The 15,676-nt window shown below is 39.4% G+C and overlaps 1 protein-coding gene across 1 annotated transcript in view; it reads right to left on the bottom strand.

Moving 5' to 3' along the window:
• LOC108772689 (Krueppel-like factor 6) overlaps window positions 1–10,082 on the bottom strand; it is a 330,793-nt gene extending 320,711 nt beyond the window's left edge. The window contains exon 1 of the mRNA XM_018538275.1: window positions 9,899–10,082. Coding sequence (XP_018393777.1) covers window positions 9,899–10,003 — 105 coding nt within the window. The 5' untranslated portion in view covers window positions 10,004–10,082. The remainder of the gene's footprint in view (window positions 1–9,898) is intronic.
• Window positions 10,083–15,676: the final 5,594 nt, after the last annotated feature.

Here is a 15,676-nt window from a genome sequence, read left to right as displayed (position 1 = left end):
CCCCCCCCCCCCCCCCCCCCTTCCTTCCTGCCTCTGCTCCACGAGAATGCATACATGTCCCGTACGCAATCGCCTTCCTGCATTTCCGGTTTTAACACTTCACCATCGACCTTCACGACCCGGATCGCAAGATTAAACGTACGTGCATACATCCCCTTCTCATCTTTCGACAGATCTATTTTACATCCTTTTTTTTTTTATATTAGTTATACACGTAATAAGTTTCCAAGATAGAGTTTCGATTATCCACGCTAAATTCCCCGATAAATATTCCGTGATCTTTAACCAAGAAAGACGTGTTCGGCTGCGCGCGTGCGCAATTCGAAATTATCTCGCCTCGTCATCTTCCTGCTCGTAATGACGATAGGGTTAATAGATCCATCTTGGGAGTGACCCAGCTATGATGAACGAGGGAACGCATCGTGCGTATGGCTCCCCGAACGAATCGTACGAACGAGCGCGAGTTGACGACGATCTTGTTCCTGGCACACGCGCGAAACCATAAAACGCGAATGCCTCAGCAGTGAGCGCACTGCTAACGCAGAAACTCAGAAATAACCACCGTCACCGCGTTCCAACCGAACTCGCTGCCGACGTCGCACACATCGCGTCATTGCAAAAAGAAGAGAGGAAGCAATGCGTGATCAGCTACCGCTGCTCGTATCCGACAAGGCAACATTCCTTGTATATCCCGACTGATAAAAGGAATATCGTTTATTCTCTTAATATTGTTCCTCATTCTAACCCTTGTGTATTACGCAGCGGAGATAAGGAAACGATGCGGATGCATTTGCAGTTCTTTAATTTTTTCAAATTAATGCAAAAGAAATACTGAAAAATAAAACACTTGTATCGAATTAAATCGAGTATATCATTCATTTCGGACGTACCATTACAGCACATTTTATAGTATTAATAAATTCTTTAAAATAAAATAAGATTGCAATATATATAATCTGAAAAAGATTTCATGAAATTTTTGTACCACTTACGTAATTGATCGAAGCGTCAAATTAACAAATATTTTTTCTAAATGAATATATATATATTAAAAAAGTAATATACAGAAAAAAATATAGATATCGGAATATTTCAAGTACAAGCTATTCGTTTACCAGATCGATGACATTTATAAAGTACATCCAGATTCCACTTCGTAACGGAACGTGTATACGTGACATTGCGGTATCGACGAGTTAGTGACAAGGAACGCTAGGTGTCAACTCTGCAGATTCCGCAAGTGCCACCGACGGAGAAGACACGATTCGAAAAGGAGGAATTGTGTCATCGAAGGTTAACAATGCCACGTTTCGTAGCCACGATAGGCTACAATGTGGCATTCTTTTGCATCACTCTCATCGCGGCCCATTGTACAGACGGACTATTGTTTCTCGCACCATCGCGTGCATTCGCGATGGAAACGCGAGAGCAACAACGTAAGATACGGAAAGGTAGGAGGACGAAAAGCCGAATACAAACGGGACCATACCAGAAACAAAAGAGTTACGTCAGACCTATTCACCAAAAATGAATATTTATATATTTGAAAAAAAGGAGGCTACAATGGAACTCGGAATGGAGTTAAATAGTATTAAATAATATAAACAAATATCAGTACGAAAATATCAGTATAATGATAAAAAAATATAAATAATTGTATAAAATTATAAAAATAACAGTATAGTTATACTCATACATAATCATACAAGATAGAGAAAATTTCAAATCTTATAAGATTTGAAATTTTCTCTATGAATACGAAATTATGTTCCATAAATTTAATATGCATAATATTAGGTTGGAACAAAAGTTCATAACGCCACGAATTTTCAAATTTAGGCAGATGTAACTTCGTTAAAAATACATGAAATTTAAATTTAAATACGGATTTCAAAGCTTAAAATCTCCTCTACTTTCGAAAGGCCACTATATCTTTTGAGTTTCTGTGAGTCCTGTAATTTTTACGTGTATAAAAAACTAGTTGGACAAAATGGAAAATTTTCTTCTTACTTTGTGAACCTGTCACGTAAACCAAAAAATCTTGCAAAAATTGTCGACTTTCTAACATGAAAGCTTAAAGTTTTCCTTACAAAACTTTTTTTAAATATTCCCGAGACTTTTTGTTGCGCATTTAATATTCCTAAGACTTTTTGTTAGGTTAAATAAAAGAAGCATTTTTTAATTGATCACAACACTCCATTAAAAATTATCGAGTACCGTAATTAAAAAGAAACATTCTTAAAGCTGGAACTGTGTTTTATAGAATGGTACAATTGCTAATTTTTTTTTTACATGTTCTATGATATGTAGACCGCGCTGAAGTCTTAAGACAAATTTTAAATGTGAAATTCTTATAATGATAAGAAGAAGTCGTTTAAATTGAGCAAAGTTATACAGCCGAGAAATAAATTCTTCCTTCGCTGCATTTGAGCCGTTTCAATTTAATGTAAGGTACGATCATCCCGTCTTACATTAAAGATAAATCTTACAGAAAAGGAAAGAGAGGAAGAGAAAAGAACTTCGAAACTTGATCGAGTCGCTCACTCGCTCGCTCGTCAGACGCTGTTTAAAAGCAGCCGCAGTCTTTTGCATTCTTCTCGAACGGCCGACGAAGTACCGACGCTTACCGCACTGAGCCGACTTCCTGAAGTACAACTTCTCGGGAATGCGCAAGAACGTGCCGTGTCATAAAGACCAACTCTGTCAGCGAGCCGCACAATATATTATGCTGAATTGTTTTTCCACCAAAGAGTCACGCAAACATTCTTATTAATGTACTCTATTAAGGACATTAAATAAATAAGTTTCTAAATTGTAACTTGAATAAATGAACCGACACTGTATTTTTTCCAGAAAAATATATTATTCGATCTAACAACAAACACAAAAACAAATCCAGCACGTTATTTTAATTTTCGCAGAGTACAAACAAAACTGCATCTCCCCATCAGGCGTTGTATCAAAAATATTGAAAAAAATATTCCAACGCTTCTCGAATTAAATAAAAAAAAACTGCACCGAATTCGCTAATTCGTAACGTTTTCGCACGAGTTTTATATTTGCAAAATCAGTAATCACCAATGTCACGTGTTTGTATTTTTAATTCGCACTATATTTTAAATCGAATAAAAGTGACTCTGCCGCGTTGATGAACATCGTCACACCAAAAAGATAAATCGATCCATCCATTTTAATTTCTATATGGAAGCGAATTCGCGACGAAATCGCGCATGTAGGTACGATGTAGCCATCGGAATATCGTGAGAATGTTTCAAGACAAGTAATCGGGAGTACATAAAATTGTATTGAAATTGATAACCAATCGATGCGTACTTGGGGGGAAGGTATTGTTGTTATATGGGATGCTAGGCATATATACCGATATACCACATACACGACAGAACTGTGAGAAATATTCGTGTACCGAAGCAAATCGTAAAATGTCATACGACATGTACGAAGTATGTCGTAATGCGACGCGTGAAGTGGAAATGTTAACTCGTTAAGTAAGAGAAAGAGAGAACGGGGGAATAATAGAGGGAAATAGAGGAACAAGGACAAATAGGAAGGGAGGAAAAGAGAGGAGAGAAAAAAATATTGCCAATGGTGCGAGCGAGCGTCAGAGGCGTATAATTCACGTGCGCCGATGTTTGTACCGGTTCCTGTCTAGAATCATTGAAGCTTTTACGCGCATTTTACACATAGTCGTAAAATGCGGAGGTTGTACGACTAGATCGTTATGAAGGCGATTATATCGTGCGCGCGCATCCCGGTAAACAGGCTCGTGGTAAATGTATTTATTTGGCGAGACGAAGATAAAGCATACGCGTTTTCACCAATGTGCGGGACGTTTTTGGCTCGGTAAATCGCAAAATCGTGAAAAACAATCAGCGCGACTTGCCGAATGGCGCCGGAATCCAATCTGGGATATTGCATATAGTGCCTCGAGAAAAGGAGGAAATTTTAATTCACGGCATATCTGTCTATGACAGAATCATATCGAGCACCGGACACAAACGCTATATAAATATTGAATTTCGATGTATATCGACAACCTGCTTGGACGTGATCCTCGCAATACTGTCATCTATACGAATGCCGTAATATGAAGATTATAACGTCATAGACTTCGCACAATAAAATCACACTTATTTTTTTTTTTTTTCACGATTAACCTCCGCACCATAGGATCCTCTTTCATTTTATGACACACAATTTACTTTTTAATTTTTTAAATTTAAAAATACTTGATGAAATATTTGTTAAAATCACAGAATTTCTTCTTTTTTATAGATTTAGAAATTATTATTTTAACAAGATATGAAATACGAAAAATATGCAGATGGTAAGGCGAGGAGATGTTATAGAATTCTTAATCAAGCTTCCATAATTTATTTTAAAAAATTTGAAAAATCGTGTAAAAACGCGGAGAATTATTATGAATAAATATTCTCGTCGCACGACGAATCCGTGGTATCAGCAGCGGCGAGGGAAATGCGCGTTGGCGTATCTTTCACAGCTACAGAACTGTCTCTCAGACTGAGTAATAACTTCCGTGATGTTAAATTCGATATCAACTGCATTGCCACATGCTTTACGCATTTAAAACAATTGTATGCAATTACAAGCTTTGTTAGTGTGACGTCGGAATAAAGAAAAAAAAATTTGTTGAGAGATAATCTCGCGTGCCATCACGACTGGACCGATAAGCTCAATCAAGGATTTGTATATGTTAGAATTAAATGACATTTATATGGCAGTTTTATTGATAAAATAAACACACTGTGTCCAGTTAAAAATATTTCACCATTACACTGTCTAGACGAATGTAAATATTAAATTAAGAAAAATAATAGTCGATATTTAAACTTGTCATCATCACATAGCTACATATACAGTGCATGCACGCTGGTGAGTTTTCACTGAGAAAAAAATCACTAAAAAATCTCATATCGCCAGACATAAAAAATATAGCACATAAACTACATAGAAAATATGTAGAGAACATGTAAAAAATATTTATATAGAAAGAGGGAAGAGAGAATATATACAGAACTCTATTCAATGTATAGTTCTAACTTCTCGTAAAGTTATCGTTCTAACTTCCAAGTAGGCGCAAAGTATAATAATATCATCATAGTGTGGGTAATACTCGTAGAGAAAGTTCTTAAAAAAAAAGAAAAAAATTACAAATCGACTGTGCGTGTAAAACCTACGTAGATATAAGCGACGCGATGCCGGGCGTACGCATCGTGCGTAGAGATATAACAACTGATGTCGAAACAGTTTGATGGACGAGATCGCGTAAAGTTCAAAATACAAAAAACTCGGGACGAAGCACCTGTCAAATCGCATTATCGGACACTGTCGACACGTACGTTGGCGCCATATGCCTCGCATGATCACGCGGTTACGCGAAATATCGATGCGCGACGTCGTGTATTGTTTATTCTCTCTTTCCCTTGTTTTTACGTGTTTTATGGCGCGACCGGCGATGATAAGCGGCACTCGGTCAAACGATCGTATGAGTAATTAATGACAAACGCTTCGCGCGCCAGCGGTTTTCCGTTGGAAAAGCTTGGAGACATTCAATTAGGCAACTCGCCAATCGCAAACCGAGCGGGAGCCAGTCAAACGTACGAGTGCCGCCAAGCGATCGATCAAAATTTTCTTGCGATAAACGTCCCCTTGTTCGTTCGTAATCGGAGAGCTACGACTCGCTGCGATATGCAAATTATACGAAGGCCACACGCAAGAAAGGTATTTATCAATATTTTACTCTCTTTCTCGTGCACTTCCACACACATACTGTGGTATAAACAAATTAATCAAGTATGTGTGGTGTTGCATTTATTACTTTATCAATATTTAAAAAGTCTATTAAATATTCCAATCTTTTATGACATTGGATTTATGTAATTATAAGTTTCTAAAAATAGTTTCTAAAAAGATGATATTAAAAAATGAATATTTACGTATAAAGATCATCATTTAATACAAAAATTAGTAGGTAAGTATTTTTTTTATCATTAATCATGTTTCTTCTCAATTATTGTTCTAAATGACTCTGTTTTAGAATCATTTGAAATAATAATTGATAAAACCATAATCGATTTCAAAAATACTTGTGACAATATTTTTATAGTTGCGATCAATCGTGTGTCTTAAACACAAGTAAAAATTAGATTACACATACGAATACATTCTGCAATTTTAATCTTACTGATAACTTTCAGTTAATATCGGGAATGAAGAAGTCAGCATTTAATCGAATTAGTTAAAGAATTGAAGGATAAAAAAAGATTCGATGCCAGCACAAGTCGCTTCGGTAAACGGTTCAAATCGACGCAGCTCTCGCTCGAGGGCAACGTTACCAAATAAAGGGTTAAATGGATCACGATGTCGGTCGTATTTTCTCGTGGCGGCGGCGGAACCTGAAAAAGCGCTCGCGATATACTGTTACCACACCGGCGCGGCGCGGCGTGGTGGAGAAAGGGAAAAAAAAAACTACTCTACTACCTCAGATATTGAATGGGGAACGAGTGCCGTCCCTCTTACGCTGGCCAGTCGCTCCGCAGTAAGGTCATTGCACACTCGTAAACAAACAGGACGCGTCTACAGCGAATACTCGTGTGCGTCACTGAACGTACACACACCGATCTAATACGGCCTTGGGCTTTCCGAACGGAGTGATTTTAATGCTTGCCTTTTAAATTCCGGGAATACATCGTGCGCGCGCCTCGCGATCGATCATCCAACGAACTCTGCGAATTCCCGGCGAAATGTAACGTGTACGACCGCGCTGGCTGAACTTTACGGCAAATTCCACGGCCCTAATTTGAAGTACTCCTGCCTCAACGAGAATATCCGAGACATCAGCGCTATCAATGTTAAAAGCGAGCATAAAGAATTCTTAGCTTCCAAAATAGAAGGAGATGACAAAACTTTGCTCCTCAGGTAATTTCGAGCTTGCTTTATCTCCATCAAATTTCGAAATTTTATTATGAAGGTATTATTAAGAAGAGAGAGATAATAAGTCGTGAGATATATTCAATATTTGACACATTCAATTAAATTAATTTAAAAAATCCATTATTTAATGCGACTGATATGTCATATATGAATGATAATTTTTTATGCATGTAAATAAATGCGTATTGAACTAAAAGAACTTAAAAGAATAACCAAATATGTGTCAAAAGAAAAATCTTCCTTTCCGATAACGAATTTTAATATGGTAACGGTGAATCGTGAAATGTGTGTGATAAGATAGACGTAAATTATTAATATTAATTATACAGATAGAAGAGTATTAACCGCCATTCAATATCCTATTTCGAACAGGATATACTAATAAATCCATATAGTAAACTAGCTGCGCTGATTCTCTAAGCGTATCATAAGTCCATAACATATATACAGTACATCCTCCAGGTCTTTAAACCCGATTGACATATAATACATTTAAAGAGCTTCTCAGTCCATAATACATTCCCTTTAACGATTATAGTACACTGAACTAAAAGATTAAATGGCACGACTTCAAAATCCGACATACTTTGAGCATTTATGAAAATTAATATTTTAAGAGATCACACAATTTCAAAGTCAAGAGTGCAAATCGCTTAATTTCTTATACAAATGAGAGATAATTGCATCCATCATGTCTTCCTAAAAATGCCGAAATGTTACGTTAGGAATAATAATAGCGACACACACATGTACGTCCAGTCGATGTAAAATACTTATACTTGTACGGAGAAAAATGATTTTGCTGAAGTATCTGAAAATTTAGCTAGATATAAAATGTTAAAATTTCATCATCAAAATTTCGATACTTCAACAAAATCATATTTTCTGTGTACATAACACGACCTATTTTATTATAACAAACATCCCAATAGACACGATCTAACGCGAGATTTATCGCATCGTTAAAGTCTTCGCAGCGGAAGAACACGGCGATCATTCTTGCGCGTTATCGCAATTTCTCGTTCGCAAGTTTTCGCATCCTGACAAATGTCACGCTCCGCGAGGGAAGGCAGAGGATCCGCGCGGGTCAGCGTACTCGAGTGATCCCCTCGTTTCCATCGCGTTGCGTTGCGCAAATCTTACGGGCCGGCGCGGGGCGGTGCGGCAATTTCCGTTTTTCGCGTACGTAAACGTTCTCCGAAACGTGCGCGACAATAAACGCGGCATTTGACACCGGTCGCGATGAGAAGGTCGAAGGTCACTAACCACGATCGTGCTCCGTAAACGACGCCACAGCGGTCGACTTGCACGGGTCGGTACCTGATATGAATGAACGAGGAAGCAGGGAATGTAGTGTACCTGCGAACCCTTCCTTTTCGTCCCTTATAAAGAGACAATAAATAGAAACATTCGACAACGAGGTGTCGAACAACGAAAACCGGTTGGGGATGCTGGTATTCCATTGTATTAGTGACTTTCGTCGGCACGTGGCACCTTATTGTTGTGCAACACCCTAATATTCGACGCATCTACTAAATTATTCTAATGTATTCTTAACGTGGCGTATGCGAGAAGAGTTAACTATAAATTACCTCTGGTAAATTACGTGCTTCATATTTCCGAGAGAAAAATTGAAAAGCTCGTATTTTTGAAGGTTAATTAGAAACATCGTCGACGATAACGAGGAGAAACACGAAGCGCTGATCTACTTGACACGTACGAAATTATATATTTTATATATGAATTTACGTCTCGTGACATTATTTATAACTACGCGGAAAAAAATTCTACTCAAGTATCTGAAAATTTATATATAAAATAGAAAGTAATTTAGTTGGACCGTCAAAATAATTGTAAAAATCTCAAGCACGATGAGTGATGCTGCAAAAAATTTTGACTGGAGCAAACCAGACAGTTTAAACGTCCTACGTAATTATTTTGACAACCCAACAAAATTATTTTCAGCCCTGTATCTAAATTTTTACTAAACTGCAGTAAAATTATTTTCAGAGCTGCATTTAGCAAAATTTTTTAGATATATTTGTACGGAGAAAAAAAATTGACTAAATTAGCTTAATTCGTGTTTATTTTTTTCGATGAAGAGTACAAGTATATTTTACTTGTATGCATTTTCCAACAACAAAAAAATAAAAACAAATTGATTTAGTTAATAAATTAGTCAACTGAACAATTTCCTTCCTCAGTATGAGTAAAATCATTATTTCTTTCGCATAAAGATTCTAATAGCAAACCAATTGGCCAATCACGGTAGACGAGACAAGGCCATAACGTAAACAGTAGTAAATCTAACACGTTGATTTCTAAAGGCCAGAACACAAAGCTTTACATAACACGTAAAGTGGCGTCTCAATAAGATTTCAGGGCGTAAAATTTAAACCTTAAACCGTAAAGAATTTAACTAATTATAGTCGATTGCTCTCCTCACATTCGACTTGTGATTCATTCTTTACGAATTCAAAGCTTAAATTTTACACCTTAATATTATATCTCATCATAGACGCGTTACGTGTTAAAGTAAAGCTCTCCGATGCATAAAGCGTAAGAAAATTAACAAATCAATTCTTCATTTCGCGAAGAAAAGAGACTTTGATCGATTGACTCTCTCATTGCTTTTACGTATTGTTGCATAAAGCGGCGTCTACAACGAGATTTTAAGGCGTAAAGCTTGAACTTTAAGCCTTAAGCTGCAAGAAGTTGATCAATCATAGCCGATTATTCTTCTCACGCATCAATTTCTTACGACTCGAGGCTTAGAGAGCCTAAGTAGTTTCACGCCTTAAAATCTCATTGTAGACGTCGTATTGTACAAAGTGCTCCGGCGTGAAGTTGCGAGCATGTGTGGATCGATCGGTACGCTCGATCGATTAACGATAGGCGGCTCGTGCGAGCGCGCGGTGTTCGTTACCTGTTGCCAGTGATCCTCGAGCGACGGCTGGGCCGAGAAGTATCCGGTGTCGTGTATGTCCTGCAGCTCTCGAAATATATTGCCGCTCGGTAGGAGCGTATCCATGGCTACGCGCGGGGCTGCGAAAGTCCTTCTCCGCTCCGAGCCTCCTTCTCCAGCAGGTGCCTGCACACACACACACACACACGCGCGCGGGGGGGGGGGAGGGAGACGCGGAGGCGACGAGAGCGCGTAAACGTAATCTCAAACTGACCGAACACCCCGCGCTCGTCCCGGGCCACGACAGGACCAACTCGATTCACTGAACGCGCTCCGGACGCACGCACGCACGTAAACGTAGTAGCGAGTAGAGGCGAGCGCACGTGCGTATCATCGGGAGAAGAGGCAGGCCTCCCCCTCCACCAATCGAGCACGACGGAACTCACGGAACACGTCGACACCGAACGCGAGGACGGTTATGGAGTCGCGCACTTCCCGTTAACGGGCCCGCCGGTATCCACCACGACGCGACCGAAGTCGAGAGGCTTATTCTCCTCTCTATCTCTCTCTCTCTCTCTCTGTACCTGCCGTGTATATCACGACCGAAGAACCTGTATTGTTGTTGTTGTTGTTATCGCTGCCGTTAACTGTCGCGACTTGAGAAGAACGCGGGGTACAACCGGCGCGAAAAAAAAAAAAAAAACTCACTGCGAACACGGCATCACTCGTGCGGCTCGACGCTCTGTCTGCTGGCGTCGCGTGCACGGCTCACTTGCGACAGTATTCATCACACGCGGGGAGGGAACGCGGAGGGGGGAAGACACACGCGAAGCAAACGTCAAAATGCCGGCTGTAGTCGTCCCGTGCTTGGCTGCGGTTCCCCAGCCTCCCTCTTTCACCAGCTCCGCGCTGTTTCGTATTCACTTTAGACAGCTCCGGCGCGACGCGGTAACTCCTGATGACGAAAAACTCGCGCATTCACTGTTAAACGGCAACACACACGCGAGCCGTCTCTCTCTCTCTTCTTTCGCTTTCTCTCCTCTCTCTTTCCCTCTATCTATCTCTGCCGTTCCGCGTATCGTACTCGTCGCGTACCGGCTTTTATCCCTTCGCGCGCGCGCCGAGTTCGATGCCGGTTTTGGACCTCGGCTAACTTCTCGCCGTACACGACGAGATCGCGATACCGCGCACGTACGGTATTCTCACCCACGCGCTACGGGGGGGGGGGTTGAAGGGAAAACGCAGGGGAGGGTAACACCTTTAAAAACGAAGATCCTCGGCACTCCGTGAGATAGGGATACCCGGCGAATATCCCCGACCGCTGAATACGCACGGACTCTTCCGCGCGAGTGTCGAAGAGTAACTGACGTTCCTCACCGAAACTGTACGCGAGGAGGCCCGAGCGCCGCCGAACGTAACCGAGCGCGCGCGAACCACCGGCGACTCGTAACCGCTGTAAACGGCCGCGCGACGCCGCGGCAGCACTGATCGGTGACGTCGCGACGCCACCGGCCGTGCGCCGCGTATCACGGAGATGAAGTACCACCGGCACGAACGAGGAAAAAAGGCAGATTTGTTCTGGAGCAAAGGAATCCACGTCCGAGACGATTTCCTGTGTATAGACCAGTACGATCACCCCGACATCGACAGCGCGTCGGCGAGGAAAGAAACCAATCTGAAGTGAGGTACGTATGCGAGGGTGACTTATTTCTTTCAAACTGTCATGGCTATCTTATTGTCAGTTCGCGATGCGCGATTGGATATGCATATGAATGCGATTTGTAAACTTTTATTTCAAACTATGTCGGAGTAGATATCGAAATGCGCATTTCTGAAATTTTAGAAAAAGTAAAATATAACAAAGTGAATGAGAGACGCGAAGTAAGAATATTTTAAAAGTTTCGAAAATTATCTAAATTATATCTTCGTGTTTACTCTTACTTTAATATCAACACGGTATCGTTATTGCGAATTAATTTTCGAAAATAAACGCGGGCACTTGCGAACAATTCATTTTCGTCATTATATATACGAATAATCAATGTCACATAAATTTCCAAAGGCTCTTCTTTTACATGGTATTGTGTCACATACGCGAAAATGTATATTAATTTCCAATATAGATATTTTAAAATAATTTAATTCTTTATGAGACGTGAACAAAAATATTTTATAATTTCACGTTGATGATATAATTCTTGAAATTTCTGCGAAATTTAAAAATTTATTTTATTTATGAGATAGAGAAATTATAGAGATTGCGCAACTAAAAAAATACGCAAAATAAATTCTTTGTAAATTTCTTTATATAATTATTCAGTAGTGGCGAGGAAAATCTTCCATTATTTGCGCTTTAATTGCGCAACTCTGCAATAATTGTATGAATTATAATTATATATTCGTGAGCCGATATTACGTTCCATTCGAATTATAGGCAATGCGCTTCGGATTCCCATTCAAGCGACAGTACAGTAAAGGTCGTCTATAACTTATGCGTCTGTCTTACTTTCACAACGTGGCTAGACTCGATCATTCAGGTTTCTAGTTGCAATTTTGCGCGCGAAAAGTTTGCAGCCGCATTATGCACTAGAAATAAACCTGAAGCGCAAAATCTAGATTAAAAAAATTTTTTTTTAAATAACGCTTTACAATAAAATAGAGCGTGATTCTATTTTTCAGCTATCTCGATATCTATTATCTTCTTCGAAACCAATCTGGACAAAAAATCACAAACACACGACGGAAGTTGATTTTATTACGTAACGTTAAAAAAAAAACGTTATTTAATTATAACTTAATTTTTTGATAACTTTTTAAATTGATTTTCATTAAAAAAAAAGATGAATGAAAATTGACACGACGTGTTTATTGGCATTTCTTCTTTATGCCTCACCTCAAGCTTTACGTTTGTAATTTTTTTCTTATTACGTAATATATACATACTATCACATCTTTACTTTAATACGACACGTATACGAAAAAAAGAAGCTTGAAATTATCTTTCGCAGACGATAATCTCGAGAGCTTGTTTTCGAACCCGATCTAACCGAAAGTCGGAGGTGTACGTTTGCCTAACATATAGATTTAACTGACAATGAGAGAAACGCGCTGTTCGTTCAGCGAATCGACTACGAGAAATGCACAAGCACGAAGCACACGAACGCGAATTATTTGCAAATGAATAATCGCTCGTGAGTCAACCGAGGAAGCCGAGTGAGAGAGAAAGAGAGGGAGAGAAAGAGAACGCCTTGTGTCGCCGTAAATGATTCATGGATTCATGGATTCTGTGTGTTCGTTAAAGCCTTTCTGTAGACGATCGTACAGCACGCGGGAATGCCAGATTAGATACGTAAGCGGCGTTTATGGCGAATGGAATTAGAAGACTAACTGCGCTTATCGGACCCGTATACCTAGTTTCCGTTCGAGCTATCGCCGTTCAACTATCGCGTCGGAGGCTGACCGCGTGATTCGAAAAGTATTTTTTTTAATCGATTATTGTGTGTGCACTCGAATCGCTCTGTTTGCGCGCCCGATGTTTTCTCCAGCGCTGCACAAAGCGCGCGTTGTATAGGCGCCGTTATATCGAGGTGAAGTCAAAAGAGTTTCGATCGTATTGAACAATGGCTTGGAATTGATATTATATCGCACCGACTCGATCAATGATACTGCCGATATTCTTGGAAATTGCATTTTCTCTGCATACTTTTTAAACGATACTTTCTCTGAAACTAAATCGTTCGTGAAAGATATCCCTATTAAGGTAAACTACGTGTTAGGACTTTTATTACCTGCTCGTTTTTGTAATTAGAGAACGCTTTTTTTATATACATCCGAAACAATTCTGCGGGGAGACAAAGTTAATTCTCGGAACATTTACTTTGATATTATTCTGCGTCCGCGAGTACTACTGCAGATATTATCTGCTTTACGAAATTGCGAAATTGGAATGTATAGCACTGCGTCGGAACCTGACCTCGCGCAACCTCTCAACTTCGGCTTCATTTTCCGGATATATTCCTCCGCTCAGTGGGTTAAGACGCCCGGTACCATAAACATGGATGGTCGCAGTTGGACCCAAGCCCAACACTCGAAAAGCTTTCTTGTAGCTAGTAGGGATACGGCAGCATGTCGATTTTCGCGACGGAACGAGTCGACAGGATGTTTGTTAGACACTAAACGACTCTCTTTCTCTCTGGGCGGCGCATGTTCCGATAAAACGATCGACCGGGTATCCGGGGCCATTAACATATTAATTCAATTATTCAGTTTAGAACGCTATATTACGCTGATCGATGTTTGTAAACCGTATTGCATTTCTAGCATGAAACGTTGCGAGCATACGCAAATAATTTAGCAGGATGGAACGACGAATTTCAACTCTCCACTGATCCGAGTTTCAGTCGGAAATATAAAGCGATATAATAATACCTGTGATATACCAAACGTTGCGAGAATGCAGCAATTGATACAGAAAAATTGTTTCTTCTTTTAATACACTTTACAGTTTCATTACATATGTCAGGTAGCTTAATTATTAAATAATCTTAATTATTATTTCCAATAAGTAAATAGCGTCATTGTGATATAACTTAATTAAATAAATATTATCTTATAAATTTTGCAGTAATAATCGTTATTAAAACATGAAAATTATTTGAAGATGTTGAATGTTTAGAAATTTGTATTTTGTTTGGTTCTCTCTAAAGAAAAGTTGTAAACAAGACTCGACGAGACTAATTGTATCGCTTGTATGTTTTCCTGTAACGCAAGTTTCCTTGTACCTCTCTATCATTATCTGCATACCACAAACCAAGGTTAATAACAGCTACGTCGTCGATATTTGGTGCACGTTTCCTTTATACACCACACCGGTAGTTTCGACGATCCGTGTCTTACAGAGCGCAGCAAGAAACGCGCTAAGACTGACGTAACCCCGCGGTTACATAATGCCACGGCAAACGTTTGCAGCGTGCGCGTGTAGTACCAACTATTCGTGTCAACTATTATTCTTCGAACGACCCTCGACGTAGCGTCGTTGGCCGCGCTGCACATTTGCGCATCCTTGGAACTGGAATTTATGGGACGAGGTCGCGCATAGGTGCCCGTTGTAGTGTTTAGGATTTTGTTAGACGTCGCATCCGCAACTTCGCGAAATACTAGATAAATAGATAGATAAATAGATAGAGCGTTCATATATTATAGTTCTATGACAAACCCTCTAACAATCTATACACACAAACACAACTATTATAAGAACGACGAGAAAATAAAGCGACAAAATTATATAAGCAAAATGAAGAAATAACGAAATACAGTAGGAAAAAGAGTTTCAATAAGAGAAAGAATTCAAAAGAAAAGGAAAAAAAATCAAGAATGATAAAGAGTAGGTTATGAGAGTCAAGTAGAGAAAGTGTGCAAGAGTAATAAACTTTTATTGTACGATCATCTTTACTCACACAATTATTTTGTGATTTAAGTTCTTGTAAACACACGTTTCGGCTCCCACATTCGAGTCTTCTTCAGCGATGTATAAAACGAAATAAAAAGAACGTGTTGAATGTTGCCTGCCAATTCAAGTTAATAGATGAAATGTTTAAAACACGTTGTTCAAAAAGAAAAAATATATACAACTATTGACAGTTAGAGTTAACAAGAGCGAGTCGCACTCGCGTTTCTCGTCGTTGCAGGAACTGACAGTGATTATTATTATTAACGACTTTCAACGATAAGATTCTTAATCTCGTAATCCTATCGTGCGCTCCGACAAGTTGTGCTGAAAATTTACGTTACGGATTCCGA

The sequence above is a fragment of the Cyphomyrmex costatus genome, unplaced genomic scaffold (genome assembly GCF_001594065.2).
Source record: "Cyphomyrmex costatus isolate MS0001 unplaced genomic scaffold, Ccosl1.0 scaffold193, whole genome shotgun sequence".
NCBI classification, from domain to species: domain Eukaryota; kingdom Metazoa; phylum Arthropoda; class Insecta; order Hymenoptera; family Formicidae; genus Cyphomyrmex; species Cyphomyrmex costatus.
The sequence above is the reverse complement of the archived record's forward strand: the minus strand, read 5'-3'. Positions and strand labels throughout refer to the sequence as shown.